The 21,151-nt window shown below is 35.5% G+C and overlaps 2 protein-coding genes across 2 annotated transcripts in view; both read right to left on the bottom strand.

Annotated features, from left to right (window-relative positions):
• Positions 1 to 1,751: 1,751 nt before the first annotated feature.
• PTS (6-pyruvoyltetrahydropterin synthase) lies at positions 1,752 to 13,350 on the bottom strand. The gene is made up of 6 exons (XM_074304250.1): positions 13,122 to 13,350; positions 11,809 to 11,888; positions 10,291 to 10,313; positions 9,828 to 9,884; positions 4,818 to 4,888; positions 1,752 to 3,038 (listed from the first exon to the last, which is right to left on the bottom strand). Exons 1-6 carry the CDS (start codon positions 13,208 to 13,210, stop codon positions 2,897 to 2,899), a joined length of 462 nt encoding a protein of 153 aa, XP_074160351.1. The 5' UTR covers positions 13,211 to 13,350; the 3' UTR covers positions 1,752 to 2,896.
• Positions 13,351 to 18,571: 5,221 nt separating this feature from the next.
• The window catches only part of BCO2 (beta-carotene oxygenase 2), a 39,930-nt gene continuing 37,350 nt past the window's right edge, over positions 18,572 to 21,151 (bottom strand). The window contains exons 10-12 of the mRNA XM_074304251.1: positions 20,908 to 21,090; positions 20,561 to 20,671; positions 18,572 to 19,753 (exon numbers count right to left, since the gene is read on the bottom strand). Of these exons, the coding sequence (XP_074160352.1) occupies positions 19,637 to 19,753; positions 20,561 to 20,671; positions 20,908 to 21,090 (411 nt within the window). The 3' untranslated portion in view covers positions 18,572 to 19,636. The remainder of the gene's footprint in view (positions 19,754 to 20,560; positions 20,672 to 20,907; positions 21,091 to 21,151) is intronic.

The raw sequence follows: 21,151 nt of genomic DNA on the forward strand, positions 1-21,151 counted from the left end.
AGTCTCTCCAAGCCTCTCTGTATTCATCCTGCTGGTTATTTTCATAATAATATTCCATAACATTCATATACCATAATTTATTCAGCCATTCTCAATTGATGGGCATCCATTCAGTTTCCAGTTTCTTGCCACTACAAACAGGGCCTTCCTTCTCCATAGATCCATAGGTAAACTATCCTACGTTTTTATAATTTATTTATAATATCCTTCTTTATGTCTAGATCCTGAACCTATTTCACCCTTATCTTGGTATATGGTATTATGTATAGATCAATGTCTAGTTTCTGCCATACTAGTTTCCAATTTTCCCAGCAGTTTTTGTCAAATAGTAAATTCTTATCCCAAAAGCTGGAGTCTTTGGGTTTGTCTAACACTAGATTGCTATAGTCATTGACTATTTTGTCCTCTGAATCTGACCTATTCCACTGATCAATTTCTCTATTTCTTAGCCAGTACGAAATGGTTTTGATGACCACTGCTTTATAATATAGTTTTAGATCTGGTACAGCTAAGCCGCCTTCACTGGCTTTTGTTCTTCCAGATAAATTTTGTTGTTATTATTTCTAGGTCAGTAAAATAGTTTCTTGGGAGTTTGATTGGTATAGTACTAAATAAGTAGATAAGTTTAGGTAGTATTGTCATCTTTATTATATTCGTTCAATCTACCCAAGAGCATTTGATATTTTTCTAATTGTTTACATCTGATTTTATTTGTGTGGAAAGCGTTTTGTAGTTTTGATCATATAGTTCCTGACTTTCCCTTGACAGATAGATTCCCAAATATTTAATACAACAGTTACTTTAAATGGAATTTCTCTTTGTATCTGTTGCTGTTGGGTTTTGTTAGTGATGATTTATGTGGATTTATTTTTTATCCTGCAACTTTGCTAAAGTTGTGGGTTATTGTTAATAGTTTATAGTTGATTCTTTAGGATTCTCCAACTATACCATCATATCATCTGCAGAGTGATAATTTGGTTTACTCATTATTCACTCTAATTCCTTTAATCTCTTTTTCTTCTCTTATTGCCAAAGCTATGCTAATTCTTTCTAAAAGAAATGCTTTATAATCTAAGTATTAGTCTTCTATCAGAAGTTGGCATATGACTTTTCATCCACCATTGGTTATGGCATCATTTATCAAATAAATGACTCAGCCAAAAACTGTATGTGATATAGATCTATCCTCAAATTTAAAGTAAATCACAATCACAAATTTCAAAATTTAAAGAATAACATATTTATAATCATGTTTTCTGTTTTCAAAGCACTTTTAAATTGCTTAGACCAGTGTTTTCAATGGCATATGGAACTACCAGCTGTGGGAGTTCTTACCAATCCAGAGCACCATTTTCTTTGCAACTAAAGAGTCTGAGTGTATAACTCACTTAGAGTCACAATCTTATGTGCCTGAGGTAGAATTTGAACTTAGGTCCTTCTAGCTCCATTGCCAGCTTCACTATACCACACTGCCTTTCTACATGATTTGTGAGATCTATTTGATTCTCACAACATCCCTGTGGGATGTCATTAAAAATTATTGCTCTCTTAAAGAAAGAAAACTGCAATAGAAAAAGGATAATAATTTTCCTATGGTCCAAAGACTAATAAAAGTAACCCACCTGGACGTTGAATCGAGCTTTGGTTACCCTAAGTCCAGATCTCTTAATTGTTTTTAAATTTATTTTTAATTCACAGAACAACACAAGCATTTCTTTAACATGGAACAACCACAATAACAACAAAATATGTTTGCACATGAAACTGTATTAAGTTTAATACTTTAAAACAAATTCTGGCCTTTCATTGTCAAGCTGATTCTTTACTGGCTACAAAGCTTTATCTTAGGGCACAAAGTAGAAACGGAGATGCTCTTCCCCTTTCCCCCCAGCAATGCAAATGAGAATCCAAGAAAGAAAAAGCTCTGTCCACACAACATAGACCTGCAGATTTACATTCATTTAATTCAATATAAATTAACAGAGGAAAAATGATTAAGGACAATGAATAAGCAATTCCTATGGGAGGTTTGTCATACCAGAGTAGAGGCTCCTTTTTTTGTTGTATTATTTTAAGAGGATGTATAATAAGTAATCATTATTCATGGCCTTCAAAATCAGCTACATCACTCAAACTTGATTTATTGTAAAGTTCTACACACATTTTAATATTTCAAATAATTTACAAAAGCATCCTTTACCTCCAGAATTGTACCCTGGAGAACTTAATATGTTCTTATCTACAAGTCCTATCTTTGGGCCTTGGAGGCTAATTATGATTACCACAGTGGCCCACCAAATCTAGGTTCTGTCTCTGACTATATTTCATTTTAAACCTCAGACTTCTTCACCCTCCCTTTCTATTCCTAATATTCCTATATATTTTGCTATAGTTTCTGAAAAGATGTGTCAATCTTCATTCTCCTATGATTCCATTCTGTGCCTGTAACTTTCCAACAAATAATCTTCATTGACCACCAGTTTGATTTAAATGTTGTATGTAAACTCACTGTCTGCTTCTTTATTGTATTCTCAAAGCTTAGTGTTATGGATGGTACATAGTAGGCACTTATACAATGATTTTTAATTCATTCATTTATATTTATGCCTAGAGATTTTCTCAATTAGGAAAACTAGATGATCATGACAAAATAAAAGGAAGAGTTTCTTGGTTTGTTTTTTAATGATCCACCAAAGCACTCTAACAACAATTTTTCTTTCAATTTCTAAAGTACAACTCCCTAGATTTAAATAAAAATTCTACTAATTTGAAATGTTTTTACGTTCAGATATTCCAGGACACAACAGTAGCATCAATATGGCAGCTTATTAATACTTCAACAGATAAGTTCTTTTACAAAAAGATTAGCCATGAATTTAATGTTAAAATAGTAATATTAATTCCCAAGGGCTGATAACTCTCCCTTGTAGACAACGATGTTATTGTCAGTTTCGTGCACTTTGACTTTATAAAGGACTCCCACAGGAAGAATCTTCTGAAGATTTTCCCAGATATATACAGCTACATTTTCTGTTGTGCTGTGAATAGAGATAAAGATTTTACAAGCTCAAAATGAAAATGATTAGCAGTCTCATACCTATCATTCTCAGAAATAAACCTTACAAATTTGAGCATTTACATTAACAACCAGATATAGTAAATTATTTACTGAATAGGCTATCCCAAATTGAGGATGCTCCTCTAAAATCAAATCTTTTGGGAAGGAAATATCTATATGTATGCATTTAACTACATGAAATTGTCATATAAAATGACCTGTTTAGGAGAAATTGCTTTTCAAAGTAAACAACTAACCTTCTTTCTCGCTAAATACTACATATAGGTTGTCCCAAAAGTCTTAGCACAACTTGTTTAAGTTAAAAGCCTTTAACTGATGCTTTGGGGTTACTATCTATATAAAGTTAAAAGGAATTCCTTAGAATACCAAACATTGGGCTTAGAAATACTAAAAGATATTTTTAATTAAAAAAATCTGGGTTTGTACTAAGATGTATACTATTATGTATTACACTACTATATCGTATCAAAGACCTCATACCAATTTAAAATAAAGAATCTTAAAATTCCACAAACATATGTGATATAGCTTCCTGGATAGAGCTGCCCAGCCTCTACACTATAGACTGGAGCATGGGCCCATACTACCAAACAAATGGTGAAGTTTTCAGTTTTTCAAAATCTCTTAATACATTTTGTCCAGTACTAGTATGGCATTGAAGCAACAGTAAAAAAAAACTGAAAAAGGCAAATAAAATATATATCCATGAGATTAAGCCAACTTTACAAATTCATAAACTTTTGATAACTAAGTGTGGTCTGATGCCATTTTTATAGAAATACTTATTAACCACTTTTCTATGGGACATATTTTTTGGATGTAATGTTGCCACATCAAGAGAAGGGAACCTAGAACTAAGCAAACCTGCTTTGGGAAAGAAATTCCATTAGAAGTATCATTTGTTACTGATGATTTCTGAACTGACAGTATTGAGAGAATAGTAACTTCTCCTTTCTCTTCCCCTATCCCCCAACATCCTCCCACTCTTCTTTATCACCTTCACTCAATACTTCCAAAAGAGATTTGACAAAAAAAGGTTCGGTGCTTCCAACATGTATACTTCTTTCCTTTCATTTTCCCCATCTTGTCCTTAATTTCAGATCACACCTAACCTCTCTGAAGACTCTAGACTAAGGGTATCACCTTTCCACACTGAGACCAATTAATAACCTCTACCTCCACCCCTACCAACTAGCCATTTTAGAGCTAGAAAACACCAAATTCCATAAGCTGGAAAGGCTTTTTACCATTTAAAAGCCATGAGTAGGAGAGTTTACTTAATTGAATGTGGAAACCAAAGCAGAAGCTCTGCAAAGAGGAGGACTACAACCAATAATCCCTTTCTACCACTCACCTCTCTAGTAGTTTTTTTTTCTATACTGAGAGATATGTGGTCTTTAATGGGTGTTTAGATGCTAAATCCTTTTCTAAGTCTCTTCCTCTCTTATTTCTTGTAGTAATAGAAGCTGCAGGGGCAACCACCAACCCAACCTCTTTTCACTTGAGTGAGTGAAATCCCTAGAGAAAGCCATGGCTACTGTTTCTGCCTCTGCTGCTGGAGAAGCAAGTTTTAAGATATATCTATGATGCTAATACTACTCTCATAAGTTACATTCATATCTTATATGACCCACATTTTGAGGGGAAGAAGAGAAGACTGCAATTTATTTGAACTAATATGAAAATTTATTTTTATTTTATTATCTCTCATGAGACAAAAGTAGGAGTCAGCACTTACCTCACGACATCTGCAAAGTAAGGTACATCTTGGTCCAGGTTCTTATGATCAAGGGGTTTCATAATTGCCTCCTAGAGCCAAAATATAATAGAAAAAAGAAAAACCAAGATTGGCTCCATTTGTGATTCAGATTTGGATGGGTACTGCTTGTACTTCTCAGATGTTGACTCTCTTAACTGGAGTTGAACGCCTGTGTGCTATGACCCTATTCAACAAAAATTCCAGGCAGTTTAATGCTATCAGTAGAAAACAGGACCTCCTTCTCCAAAATGATGAGTTGTCCTTCATTTGTCCAAAGACCAGCTGGCAAAACCATAGTAAGAAACCCACAATTACCGTCCAATCATGAACACTTATATCAGAGTGGAAATACTTACATTAGAACTTTTCTGTAATGTGACCCAAGGCAATTAAGAACATCAGATAACAATTGTATGATCTCCGAAAAATGTTTTATTTCAAACAACACCTCAACATAATTCTCATCTATCAGTGTCACAACAAGACATTGGAAGTTAGCAAAAGGACATGTAATCAGAATACTTAGGTTTTTTAAGAGTCACTCAATTACAAAGTTAGTTCAAAATTTGTTTAGAATCAAGTAATTTAATTACCTTGAGCTCCTAAAAGTATTTATAAGTGCAAAGTAGATTATTTCTAAGTGTTCAAACACACATCATTTTTCTTCCTTTTTTTCTGACATTAGTACCCCGTTTCAGCTACCTAAAAAGCGTTGGTATCATGGAAGAAATCATTTTTAGAATCTTAATAAGTACCATGATTCCCTTAAAGCTGGGCAAGGCCAGATTCCAATCTGCCTCTGACACTTGCAAGCTGGGTAATTATGGACAAGTCTACTAGCATCACTATGCCTGTTTCATCTGCTATAACGGGATAATAGTATTTGTTGTACTGAGCTCATCACACCATGGTGGAATTAAATGAGGCAATGTCTGCAAAGTACTTTGTAAACCATAAAGTACTTTATAGAAGTTAGCTACTATTAGTATAAATTATGGTTTCAATAAATCAAAAGGATTGTCCTATTTGAGTAGTAAGAGAATACATATGTGAGATTTGCCTGTTTTCTCTCTCAAGAAGAAAGATTTAGATGCTGGAGAGAGAAAAAAAAGTAGAAAATGGCTAATAAAGAGCTAACACTAAAAAAATAAAACAAAAGAATCTTGATAAACCTGAAAAGTTCAAGGCTCCAGATTCTGATAACTACATCTCTAGGAACTAAAAGAAAAGACAGATGTGAATGCTGGCCGAATTACTATCAGAATGACACAAGACAAGACAGGTGATACAGAACTGGGGGAGGACAAATATTGTCTCAATTTCCCCAAGATGGAAGAAAGCAGAATCTGCAAAAATAAAGAAGGCTGTTTGACTTCCGATATCTGGTAATAGTCCAGAATGTTAGATGAAAAGGCTGATTTCAGAAAAGCTTGGAAAGACTTACATGAACTGATGTTAAATGAAGTGAGGAGAATCAAGAGAACATTGTACACAGAAACAATAAGAGTATATGATGACCAACTGTAATGGACTTGGCTCTTCAACAATGAGGTGATCCAATAGACTTGTGATGAAAAATGCCAGCTACAACCAGAAAGAGAACTATGGAACAGAATAGGGATCAAAGCATAGTATAATATTTTCACTCTTTAATTGTTGCTGTTTGTTTGCTTATTTTTTTTCTTTTTCATGTTTTTTTTCCTTTTTGAGCTAATTTTTCTTGTGATGCATGATAAATATGGAAATATGCTTAGAAGAACTGCACATTTAACTTGCATCAGGTTGCTTGCTGTCTTAGTGAGGGGGAAGGAAAGGAGAAAGGGAGAAAAATTTGCAAGATAATTTTTATCTTTGGAATATAGTATTTGGAAAAATAAGAAAATAAGATACTATTTTTAAAAAGAAGGTATCATTGAAGGGAATGGTATGCAAACACTTAGAATATAAACCAGGGAACATGAAAAGAAAATATGTCTTCATTAAGAATAAGATCTGCCACCAAAAGCTATTCCCAAATAAATAGTCAAGGGATGTGAACAAACAGTTCCCAAAAGAATTACAAACTATTCTTTTAAAATCATAATAATTTTTTTTATTTTTCAAAATACATGCAAAGATAGTTTTCAATATCCACTCTTGCAAAACCTTGTGTTCTAAATTTTTCTCCCTCCCTTTTCCCTCTTCTAGACAGCAAGGAATCCAATATGGGTTACACATGTGCAAAGGAATTATAATTAATAACTATTTGAAATATCACTCCAAATCACTACAAACAAAAGATATATGAAAATCAAATCAACTCAGGTTTCCCCTCAGGTCTAGCCTGGCAAAGATGCCAAAAGAAAGAGACCGTTTTGGAGGAAAATTATGAAAAGACAGGCAAACTAATATACTTCTAGTGCAACTGTGTATTGGTCCAAGACTTCTGGAAAGCAATTTAGAATTATGCAAAGAAATTGACTAAAATCATGCTAACTTTTGGCCCTGAGGTCCCACCCTGTTAGGTATATATTTCAAGGAAGTCAATGACAAAAAAAGAAAAGCCCCATATAAATGGCAGTGCCTTGTACAGTAGTAAAGAATATAAAATAAAAAAGCTAGAGAAGAGATAAATAAGATATAACACAAAAAGGTAATGGATAACTTCACTAAAGGAAACAATGAATACGATGGATTTAAAAAAAAATATGGGCAAGCTAATAGAAACTGGTAAAAAGTTAAATAAACAAAACTAGGAAAGCAAGATAAACAATAATTACAACCACATAATAGAATTAACAACAACAAAAATGGAAACAATGCTAAAAAATTACAATGACCAAGCTTGCTACAAAAGAAGAACTATGAGAGGGATTCTCTCCCATTTTTTGAAGAGTTAGGGCCTATAGAGATAAAATATTGCATAATCGGACCTTTTCTATGGGTTGATAAGTTTGACTAAGGTTGGGATTGTTTTGAATCTTTGGGATTTTTTTTGAGTATTCTTTATATCAAGGCCTAGCTATGAGTGAGGAAGATATATTAAGAAATGCAGGTGATGTAAAAAAAAAATTAAAAATCCTTTTTAAAAAGAAAGAAAAGCCACAGTAGACTATCATTTAATTTTCTAACATAGTTTTTTCTAACAGTTCCTACCCTGTCAGATCAAGGGAACCTAGGTATTAGTAAAGCATTTGACAAAATCTCTCATACTATTTTTGTGGACAAAGAATTATATGTGCTAGTTAATATCACAATTTGGTAGATTTGGATCTTATTGAATGGACACAAAAGGTAGTCATTAATAGTTCAATGTCAGTATGACCCAGGGATCAGTATTTGGTATTGTGCCATTTCATATTTTTATCAATGACTTCACAAATGGCATGATTATCAAATCTGGCAGATGACACTGCTAGCTAGGAGAGCTAGCATATATATTGGATGACAGTACCCAGAAAATTCTCAACAAATTAGATAGCCAATAAGATAAAACTTTATAGAAATGAAGGGGAAATTTTCAGTTTGAATTAAAAAAAAAAAAAGCAACTTCATAAATGTATATGGGAGTCACATGGCTAGATAACAATTCATCTATTTTTTTAAAAGGCCTTGAAAATTTTAATGGTGGAACATTTAATACAAGTCAATATGTTCTTAGGCTCTAGTATATATGACTAAGCAAGTAATGGTGAGGATGCATTCTTCTGTAGTCAGACAGTACGTGGAATATTTTATTCAGTTCTGAATTCTGCATTTATGAAGTACACTGATTTTCTTGAGAGCACCCAGGAGACCCACAGAATAGTGTCAGACCTCAAGATTAGGCCATAAAGCCATATGCAGATGAGTTGAAAGAACTAGGGATATTAATTAAATTAGAAAAGAAAAGACAGAGTTATCTTGTTCAAGGGGGATTATACTACTTTTATAGGAGGAATGGCAGGAAGTTGAAAAGAGACAAATTTAGACTAAAGGAAAAAACACATCCCTTTGTACCAATTAGAGCTATTCAAAAGTATAATGGGATGCTTCAAGAAGTAATTAGATCACTAGAGGTCATTAAGCAAAGCCAGATGAGCATTTTTCAGGAATATTGTGGAGGAGGTTTTTGTTCCGTTAACTGCAACTTGGAGATCCTATAACTTTTAGGATCCAGGACAATGTCCACCTCTTCCATGAAGCCTTCTGTTTATGACTACATCCCACAGACATCCCTTCTTTCTCTGAATCTACAATTCAACCTTTCAGTAAACATTTTAACAGGCATTTGTATCTCCTGTATTGTTAGGCTTTTACATACATTTCTTGTCTTTCAAGTCAGTAAGCAGTTTGAAGACAGGGGCTCTGAGATACTTTTCTGCATTCCCCATAGAGCTAATATACACTTATAAGTGCTCAATAAGTATCTGTTGTATATGTCACAAGAAAAAAAAAGGTAACATATAAAGAATTAAATGTAGTGTGATGAATACTAAGTAACAAACCACATACATCTAATATACTTAGTAACATGCTAGGAGTTGAGGAGAATGCAGAAATAAGAAAACATCCAGAAACAGAAATATGCTCAGGGAACAATATAAAGTAATTCAGTGCTAATTTTGTGGTAGTGTTTATAGACTGAAAGAATATAGAGAGCAAAAAGATCTATGAGGGCAGGAAAAGAATAGAAACTTTCACAAATGAAATTGGTTCTTTTTAGGATGAGAAGAATTTAAACAGATAAAGCAGAGAAGTAAGGTGTAGTTCAAGTAAAATGCATGATACAAATAGCTCTCTTGATCACAATACATTATTTCTGATTGGTTTTAAATCCATGAATCTTTCAAACAGCAGCAAAACAAGTAGTACTAAGACTAGAGGTAAAAGGGAAGTTTCCCAAAGCTTACAGCAAAAACAATTCTAAAGGCAGAAGTTTTCAGAATGAAGCCTTTGAAAATTTGTATTTGAGGACCTCAATTTTAAACATATACCACAAAGCTATACAGTACTAAATAATAATACTACCTCCATATATTCTTTCAGGTCTGTCAGATTCATAACCATTCCTGTCACAGGATCGATCTACGGATAAACAAAGTTAAAAATTAGATTTGGACAACTCATAATAATCAATCCTTAGAAAATGAAGAAAGCCATCCAAAGAGTCCAGAGAGCAGGCCAAAATATTTCTGTTTCCCCACAGACTTATTTCCAAGATAATCATTTAAATCTGAGATCTGTTCTCACAAGTATTATTTGTGCTATAATATCAGTCAGATCTTCAGAATCAAGTTTGAAAAACAGTTTATTGGAAGTGGAGTAACTAGAAAAAGCAGCAATTCACCAGATAAAAAGACTAACAAATAAGCAACACTAAAGGAAACATTTTAAGCATAGAATACACGACAAGAGCCCACCACATAAGCTAGAAAAGGTCTAAGCAAGTTGTACAAATCACAAAAGACAAAGAAATATTTTTTGCACATACCTCACCATGTATTGTCACCACAACTACGGGGGTGGGGGGAGACAAAATATCAAAAATAGGCATGATTTTCAACAAGCTACCACATGAGCAGATATTGGCAACACAGGCTATAGTAGTAGACAAACAAAACAACTATCCGATTTGGAAGCTGGTTCCTTTATCATCAGATCCCTTCTAAGTATGAGTATAAGACCAAAGCCAGGGAAAATATATTGTAGTTCTTTCTGGAGGAAAACTACCAGGAGTGGTATCCAATTTTGAGTTAATACCTTTCTGAGTAGAGTCACACACCAAATTAAGCACACTCAACGACTTAAATTCTTAGTAGAGACAAAAAAGGAAGATGAATCTCTACCTCATTCACATGAATACACACATAAGCTGACAGCAATAATATGAGGAAACACAGGTGCTTTTATAAAGTAAGGAGTAATTTAAAAGAAAACTGCTTCACAAATGGATGTTTATCTGAAGGTAGGCGAATTGTTTATAGATCAGCACTTGGAAGCATCTGTTATGTCTTAATAGAATAAACTCCCAAGTACAGAACTCAAAAGAACCTGTGATTTGATTTTATCAGAATAGAAAACTTCCTCCACCTATGATGTGGGTATCAACTACCTGACACTGACTTCATAAATAAGTCCTAGGAAATTTTCTAGGACTTAGACATTAAGTGCCATGTCCATGGTGACACCGCTAAGAAGTACTCCAGAGGCAGAATTTGAAAAGAAGTTTTCTTTACTCTAATGCCTATACTTTATCCACTATACCATACCTGGCTGACTCTTCTAAAGAAGTAAATCTCAATTACCCAGGCATACATAAATTAATCTTTGTGGATTATCACAGACAAATGTTTAAACCCAGCAGTATCCCTACTAGGCAGCATGTTCCTTAACTACCTCCTTTCCTCAGTGAGTGTGTACTTAAGGGAAAACAAATTCATTTTAATGTTAGCCTTGGCCAGACCTAGTTAGATGAATATATACTGCCACAAAAAAATCTTATTATGAATTCCTAAGCCAAATAAAAATGATTTTAAACCACTGATTATTTTGGACTAGCTATAATGTTGCTCCACTCCATTGGAGCAGATAATTGAGAGTATTACTCTTCTCCTGCTCTTATGAATACTTCAAAACTATTAAATTGTATTCACCTAAGGGAGAGATAGTTTATATTTGAAATTAATTTAACTTCTCATTTTTGTTTAAAATTGTGGAAATTTAAGCTCACAATGTTTTCCACTTATTAAGTCCACAATGATAGGATACACTTAACACTTGGGTTCAGAGAATGTTAGACCTGGAAGAAACCCTAAAGATCATTGAAATCCAACTCTGCTACTTTACAGCTAAGGAAACATCAATTGAGAAAGAATAATTTGCCCAAGTTAATTGGCAGAACTGAGTCCAGAGTAGTACACAAATCTCCTGACTTCCAAACAAATCACTGTTCTTTCTGCAAGATTATGTGCTCTATCTCTCATTTCTGTGAAAAAGCTCCCTTTCTTACCTTTATAGTTATGCCCGTGGCCATTGGGGTTATTACATTTCCCAAACAGCTTCAGATTTTTTTCATCACTGAGAGATTTGCTGCCAAAGAAAAAAGAATAAACAATAGTATACAAATAATACCTGTAAACTGTTTATATGCTTTAAAAAAAAAAAAACCCTGATCCTTTGAAAATCAATCAATATTAGCTCACATACATACATATGGGATCTCTTGTGTCAGACTCACTATGATCCCAGAGCAGAACACTGTACCACTAGTGTTAGCAATTCACAGTCCTTAAATTTATCCACATTAAAGTCATATATGTCCATAAAAGCGACTGGCCAGTGCCCATTTCTACTGTATGGGAATCATTCCAAAGCTGTGAACTCCCAGCATTCTCTCACCTGATAGACTATTATATAACCCAGGCTGCATAAACGTCCTCAACAGGCTGCATATGGCCCGCGGGCTGTAGTTTGAGAACCCTTGATTTAGAGACTTTCAAATTAGTTACAAACTTTTATTCTGAAGAGAGTTAATGACATCAGAGGGTCATGTCTTGATTTCCCTGGGCGTTCACATCCCGCCATCCTTCCTCTCCACCTTGCTCCCCCACAGCTCCTTGCCACAGAGCCGCTGGCTGTTCCTGGATACCCCGTCTCTCAGCTATAAAGGCATTCCCTGGCGAGCCCCCAAGCCTAGAACGACCCCCCCCCAGTTTAACCTCCCAGTTTCCTTTAAGTGGCAACAAAACTCGCAAATTCTACGAAAGCCTTCTCCCGCCCCCCAGATCCCGGAGCCTGACGCGCTCCTCTCCGGCTTATCCCGGAAGCGTCGAGCTAAATAAGTTTGCACGTGGTCCCCCAATTACACGTGAACTCTTGGAGAGCAAGAGTCACAATGGATGGTTCTTAACAGATACTTAAGAAACGTTTTATTGTATTGTTAATAACTACTAATTACAAGGTCGTCAACCTGGAGCCGGTGGCCTTTTAAAAAATATCTCGATAACTATTTCAATTTAATAAGTTTTTCCTTTGTAACCACTGGCGCAGACTTTCCTGCCCCTAGACAGCGACCTAGACTTTTGTGGTGCAAGGTTCACACCACCTCCTCTACGTAAGCCCATGGCCCCGCCCCCAGTCCTGTGGGGCCAAGCCACGCCCATATGTTGCCCATGCCCACCCATTGGTCCGAGCAACCAATTACCCCGCCCTTGAGGGAAGTGTATGATATATGGGCCCGCCCCAACTAGAGTGCCTGGCCTCTCCTCCGGAAGACCCTAGCTCTTGGTCCCGCCCTCTTACTCCCTACCCCCCCCCCCTCACCTGTGGAGCCGATGGCTCGCGCTGAAGGTGACGCACCGCGAGACCCGCGCATAGGGATGTCCCGGGCGCGAGCCTGACGTGTTCATCATGTCGCGCGCCAGAGACCTCTCCAGTTACCTCGGAGAGAAGATGATCAGAGGAGAAGCGAGAGGCCGGCGCCCTCTCCAGCAAAGGCAGGCCTGTTACAGTCTAGGGTCTCGCCTTCCGGATGGCCCCGCCCGCTAATCTCGGCTGCGGAGGAGGCCGCCCCCTGGCGGCGTGGTGGAGCTCCCTCTGGCTGCGCGTCCAAACCTAGCTGGCGGTCAGCGGCCACCTCCCACTTGAATAAGATACCTTGTACCCCTTTGTAGCTGATAACGTGATGTAGAAGCCTTTGAGAAAGACCCCAGGGATGGGGAGCTCTCTGCTTCTCCCGCACCCCTCTTGCATAATTCTCATTTGGGGCAGTTTTTCTTACATCCACATTAAAGTCCTCCACGTACAACTTCGCGCGTTCCTGATTTTCTGTAGCTATTAAATTATTATTACCCCTCCCTATCAGCAAAATTAATAATGTTAATTTTTAAAAGGAGAATTTACCATCCAAAGCCATCTCAAAAACTTGGGATGGAAAACCCCATCTGCACCCAGAGAGAGAAATATGGAGACTGAATGTAAATCAACACTTTTTTTTCTTCTGTTTTTTAATTTGTTTTTTCCCTTTTGTTCTGATTTTACTCTCCCAAAATGATTCATAAGGAAATGTATTCTTAATGTGTGTGTGTGTGTGGGTGTGTGTGTGTATATATATATATATATATATATATATATGTATATATAACACCAGAAAAAAATAGGAATGGCTTTATCTTAAATATTTTTGTCTCCGTATTGATATATTATAAGCATCTTTCCCATGATATTACACACTCATGTACATTCTAATATAAAACAAAAATGGAAATTTTAAAAAGGAAATAATATTTGGTTCTAGAATCAGTAGGAAGCTCCTGGAATTTCTTGAATAGGAAAGTGACAAAGTCAGATTTAGGAAAGATCAAAATAACTTTGGGGGGAAAAAATGATCAAAAACTAGTTTGGAGAAAATTGAGACCAGAGGCCAATCAGGACGTTGTGAAGGAGCGATGAGAAGAGGACTGAAGATGAGGATCCCGTTGACCAGTCCTCCATTATACTCATTTTACAAGTGAGAAAACTAAGGCAAATTAATGTAAATGACTTGCCCAAATGCCTGAGAAAGGATTTTAATTTTGAATTCCTGACTCGATACTCTAGCCACTGTGCCACCCAGCTGCCTCAGTATTATATGAATACTAATAACATTATTAGACTATTAAAATTATTTTTAGTCTTGCGCTGGGTGGCGCGTGGCTAGGAGACCGGGACTAGAGTCAGAAAGACCCCTCTTTCTGAGTTCCAAATCTGGCCTCAGACATTTATTTATTAGCTCTGTGACCCTGGGGAGTCACTTCTGTTTCCTTATCTGTAAAATGAGCTGGAGAAGGAAGTGGCAAACCAGTTCATTATCTTTGCCAAGAAAACCCCAACAGAGATCGGGAAGAATCAAATAATTCTATAACAACAGCTTTTAAAATGATTTCCTTCCTTACTCCTTCCCACTGTCTTCTCTACTTTTAATCCTACCCAGGAGTCAGTTGTACCCCAGAGAGATGTCCTGTCAAGGAAAGACACCTGAGTCTAAAACTAAGAGACTTAACTCCTCAGGATCTTGACTCTGCTTCTAATTATCTGTGGGACCTTCTCAAGCCTCAGTTTCCTTATTTGTAACATGAGAGGGTTGATGAGACTAATCGAATCAAATCAGTTCTAAACCCTACCATCCAAGGGTTTTTGAGTTTGTAAGGTTCCACAAAGCAGCTAATTGAAAGGGTTTTTTATGCATTTCATTTACATATGAAATGTTTTGCAAATGAGCAGGTGAGAGGCTCCTAAAGGCAATTGACATCATCAGCCAAGTGTTTTGATTGCTCTTGGGCCAAAGAGAAATATAGTAGCCAAATTAATTATGTGAGTGGAAATTCAGGGATTATGTGGCCTGTGGTGCCACCTGGTGTCCAATTCTATTAAGACATAACAATAATTGAGAAAGCTGCTGCTGAAGGCTACTTTCCAGTTTCTATGGAGATTAAAAGTGAGTCTCAGAACTGGATTCATTTTAAAGGTGTTTGCTGCTTACCTCACTTCCATTGAATTGCATTACACCCTGACAAAATTGAATTGGGGGAGTGCTGGATATGAATTAATGGGAAGAGGCAGAATTGACAAGAATCACAGCTCACCTGTTTTGTATTTGTCTTGTCCGTACATCCCTTATAAATTAAGATCTCTTTTAAATCCCTCTACTGTTTTATCTTTGTCTTCTTCTGGTCTCCTTGGAATAAAGGATCAGGGGACAATAATGATCTCTGAGTGAGTTTACAGACACATAAAAGACAGTTGTTAAGGAGAAGGTAAAGATGAGAAGTAGAAATTAATTTTCAGATGCATAATTATCAAAATACTAATTTGTATTTCTTCTCCCTTTCCTTCCCAAACCCTAGAATCATTATCCAATTTTTATCCATGATAATAGCAATATGGTTTAGTTTTTATTATATTATTTGCATTGCCTAGAGATAATGTATATGACCAATTAAAAGAAGTAATATGATGGAAAAACAAGTAAAAACATTTAGAAATAGAAAAAGTAGGTTTCTGTTCTTATTGAAAGACGTGTATTTTGACTTCTAGGTTTACATCTTGCTAGCTGATGATTTATAGCTTTCAAATGAACCTATAATCTCATCAATTTAGGAGTCGGTCCCATCTCCCTATCCTCCCCTTCCCTAAACAAATGCAGGTTAGAATTATTTATACCTGCCAATTCTGTGGAATCTATAAAAGCTGTCATAGTAACAGATAGAGCACTGGGCTTGGTGTTCTGAAGACCTAAATTCAAATCCTTCCTTAAATACTTATTAGCTCTGTGATCCTGAGCAAATCACTCTCTTTATGCCCCTTTTTCTCATGTCAAAAATGAGAAGGCTGAACTCAATGGCCTCTAAATCCCTCTTAGAAGCTCTAAAGTTCACCACAAATGTTCTCTCCAATAAGCTGGAGGCTTCCAAATATATCATGAAATTGCCTGTTTGGTGAAATGAAGTGAGCACAGAACTTTATGTTAAACATGGTAGAAATATATGTTGAATCCCATATATGCATACATATTTATACAATTTTCATGCCTCACAATAAAAATCAAATCAAACCAGAAAAAAATAAAAGAGAAGCAAAATAAAATGCAAGCAGACAACAACAAAAAGAGTGAAAATGCTATGTTGTGAACCTCACCCTTCTCCAGGTGTAGATGGCTCTCTTCATCACTAAACAATTGGAACTGGTCTAAATCATCTCATTGTCGAAGAGAGCCATGTGCGTCAGAACTGATCATAGTATAATCTTGTTGCTGTGTACAATGATCTCCTGGTTCTGCTCATTTCACTCAGCATCAGTTCATGTAAGTCTCTCTAGGTCTTTCTGAAATCATCCTGCTGGTTGTTTCTTATAGAACAATAATATTCCATAACATTCATATACCACAATTTATTCAGCCATTCTCCAATTGATGGACATCCACTCAGTGTCCAGTTTCTGGCCACTACAAAAAGGGCTGCCACATACATTTCTGCATATGTGAGTCCCTTTCCCTCCTTTAAGATCTCTTTGGGATATAAGCCCAGTAGAAACACTACTGGGTCAAAAGGTATTGAGCACAGAATTTCGAGCAAGAGAACCCAGATTTAGATCCCAGTTCTGCTACTTATGATTTATGAACTTAACCAAATTACTTCTCTTCCTTAGTCTTCAGTTTTCTCATGTGAAAGTGAGGGTCTTGAACTAAATGATCTCCAAGCTCTTTTCTAGTTCCAAATCTATGAGCTGTAAATTAGGGATAGCAAATTATCCCTACCTTTTTTATAGAGCTATTGTGAAGATATAGTGAGACAGTGTGATGTTGTGATCAGGAAGATGTGAATTCACCTCTAGACTAGGAAACTTAATTTGATGATTAATGACAATGAATTTAACAGCTCAGATTAGATTTCCTCTTTTGTAAAATGACATAATACTTAAAATATTTACTCTACCTACCTTATAGGGCTTTGTGAGAAAAACATTTTTAAACTTTAAAATTCTATATAAATTTGACTTATTATTATTGCATGTTAAAGTACAACATACATCCAAAGGTTTATAAAATTATGTATGTCCTTTGACTCAGAAGTGTCACCACTGGGTCTGTATTTAAAGGAAATCATAAAGGAGGAGAAAGGACCTACATGTTCAAAAACGTTTGCAGCAACTCTTTTAGTAGTAGCAAAGAACTGGAGTTTGAGGGGATGCCCATGAATTGAGAAATGGCTGAATAAGTTATGGTATATAAAGGTAATAGAATATTCTATTCTATTCTATTAAATTATATAAATTATAGTTCTATTAAAAAAATGATGAGCCAGCTAATTTTAGAAAAGCCTAGAAATATTTACATGAACTGATGCTGAGTGAAACAAATAGAACCAGGAGATCATTGTACACAGTAACAGCAAGATTGTGTGATGATAAAACTATGAAAAACTTGGTACTTCTCCATGCTTCAGTGATCCAAGGTAATCCCAATAAACTTTGGATAGAAAACACCATCTGCATTCAGAAAAAGAACTATGGAGATTGAATGTAAATCAACACATACTACGTTCACTTCTTTTTCCTGTTTTTTTCTCTCTTGTGATTTTTCCCTTTTGTTTTGATTTTGCTCTCCCAAAATGATTCATAAAGAAATGTGTTTTCTATTCACATCAGAAATAGGTTAAATTGGCAACACTATCTGTCTATCTATCTATCTATCTATCTTATCTATCTATCTATCTAGATATAGATATGAAGGATATAGCACCCTCAAAAATCTATAAAGAAATAAAGGGGGGAGGGATGGTTGGACGGGATGAGAGAAGAAGACAAGGGAGGGATCTATAGGTGGGGGAGAGATAGATAGATCCTTTCTTAACTCATACCCTGCTTGGAGGTATTGGGAGGATAAAAGAGGGAAAAAAGAATAAAGTTTAAAAAAAATGCACATCAGGGAACAAAAGAAAATTTACAAGGAAGTTAAAAAAAAGATGGATATTCATGAATATAATTTTTTCTACTAATATATATACTTTTTTGAACAGGTAATTTGTTGTTACATATTTTGAATCCTCTCTAGTGTTCTGCTGGATACATGACAATGTTCTCTTTTGTTTTGTTTCATTTTGTTTTGTATTCCTTTTCTGTTTTTCTTTTTCTTATTCTGTTTCTTTAAATAAAATAAATTTGGGGAAAAAATAATTTTTTTAAAAGCTAATATACATATATAAAGGGAAAAAATAAAATAAATAAAGTACAATCTACAAAGTAAAATTGTTTATTTTCAGGCACAGTCAATGTAAGAATTTGTTTTTCTTAACTGGGTATTTATTATAAGAACTTTATTTCTATTTTTCCCCTAATATGGGGAGAAGAATAAGAAGAGATAGGGATAAAGTGGGCGGGGGAAAGAAATAAAATAAAATCAGAGGAAGCCTTTTTAAAAATTGGATAAATGGAGAAACAGCAAATAAGTAGGACAACTTGGGAGCTGTTAGTCATTCTCAGTCATGTCTGATTCTTCATGACCCTATTTGGAGTTTTCTTGATGAAGACACTGAAGTGGTTTATCATTCCCTTCTTCAGCTCAGTTTACAGATGAGGAAACAAACGAGTTAAGATACTTGCTCAGAATTACATAATTATTAAGTATCTGAGGTAATATTTTAACCCAAATCTTCCTAACTCCAGAACCAGCACTCTATCCACTGTACAACCTAGTTGTCTTTTGAAAGCTGTAGCTTTCAAAGTCTTGTTAAATATTTAAAAAGAAAAGCAAGATGTACAAAAGAGAGAGTTGTATTATAGATATACAATATATGTATAGGTACATATGCATATACATATTGTACAATGTATAAACATATTATTTAGGAGATCTACCATTTTATGTATAATCCATGTAAATTTCCATTCTATTTGGTATATGTTAACTTAGGAAAAACTTAAAGTTAATTTTAAAAGACTAAAAGCTATATAAATGTGAGACCATGATATTTCAACTTAATATTTTCTAGCTACCTAAAAACACTCTGAGGATTTCAAAGTTACTCTCCAGTGTTCATGATTTAGACGGCCAAGGCAACAGATTGCTTTCATAGCTGCAGTGCATGATGCTTGGAATGGATTATAAATTCCTTGAAATTAGGAACTGTCTTTTGCCTTTTTTTAATTTCCCCAGTGCTTAGTACAGTGACTGTCCTAGAATGTTGTTAATAAATCTTTATTGATTGAGGATTGAATAAAAAAGAAACAAGATATCTCTCTGGGTGCCAACATATGAGGGTCTTTCCATTTCCCATCTGATCATCATGTCCTTGACAATGTCCCTACTGCCTGGGAACAAAGGTGCCATGAAAGCCATAGGGCATTGGCACTGGCACTTCGGCTCGGCCCAGCTCTTCAAAGGTCTTGGCATCCAGCACCAGCAGAAAGGTACTTTCATTCTAGAAAAGAAAACAGCACTCTGCTTTCCTTAAAAGTAAGAGGGACTAAGGAAAAGGAAATTAGTCAGCTCATATCAAGAGATAAGAAAACCCCAAATCTTTGGATTGGGCAGTACATACTGTGTACAACATGGCAAATGGTACAAAGGTTAGATAAGCCAGTTTCTGCCATGGTAAAGTATATAATCTAACAGGGCAAGAGTATACAAAATTGCATGATAAGCACATTAAAGAAATTCAAAATAGTTCTACCTGAAGTCTAAGGTAAGAAGGTGGTTACCAACAGTGGGGTTCAGGGAGGACTTCATGAAGAAGTTAGCAAAAGATAGGTAGAAATTCAATGAGGTAATAAGAGGGAAGAGGATATTCAAGGCATTGGGGAGGCACTGAAGAAATAGCAATCAATAGTAAGCATTTTAAAGCTGCCATGGTTTAGGGTACAAGATTCTTTGCTGTTTTGATGAAATAGTACCTAACACTTTATCTCAAATATGACAGGTGCTTAATTAATGTATCTTGATTGATTTATATAAACTAGAAAAACTGTACATAACATAGCTATGTCAGTTCCAGGAAAAAAGACAAGAAAAGTGAGTTGTACAGTGTGGAGATTAGGCTGGGCTGGAGGTAAGAGGGGATGGAAGGCACAAAAGCCTGATGGAGTTATATCAATTAGGCAATAATTCAACTCAATTCATCAAATAATTAATAAGCACCTATATGTGCAAGCCTGTGTTAAGCATATAGGTAGGTAGGCAGGCAGGCAAGTATTTTTAACCTTCAGCAACAACAAGGAAACATAATTACCTGGTTGGGAGTGACCACTACAGAAAGAATAACCCCACCATCTTCTTCACTGGCTCCAGGCACTGGAACAAAAACAGGTTCTGAGGGATAAAATCCATCCTTTCTCCATACCTGGAATATATGATTAAGAGGTTAGTAGCCAGTTAGAAACTACATGTGGGTGTTCTCACTCCCAGCCTAATTCTGGTTACCCACAATAGCATTGTAATACACATTAGTAATAATTACTAAATTACTACATAATGATAATAATGATAATAATAATAATAATAATTTCTAAATTAAATGCTAGAAGATTAGGTTTTGGGGACTTTAAAGAAATGGAGGTGATTTCCAAATGTTTTCACCTTCAGTTTTTTGGTCATAACATCAACTTTGATCAGAGAATCTCCCACCAGGTGTCTAAAGCCACAACCATAAAAGAATCGGTATTTCATGCTGTTACATTGAGCATAGTTGATCTGGGGAAACTCTAGGCCCCCTTCCTCTTCCAGATCCTTGTGATAGAGATTTTCATGAGAGCACCAGATCTAAAAGAGACCCAAAAAGAAGCATAAAAAAATTATAAGGGAAATAGATCATATGGTTTTC

The sequence above is a fragment of the Sminthopsis crassicaudata genome, chromosome 3 (genome assembly GCF_048593235.1).
Source record: "Sminthopsis crassicaudata isolate SCR6 chromosome 3, ASM4859323v1, whole genome shotgun sequence".
In the NCBI taxonomy this organism is placed as follows: domain Eukaryota; kingdom Metazoa; phylum Chordata; class Mammalia; order Dasyuromorphia; family Dasyuridae; genus Sminthopsis; species Sminthopsis crassicaudata.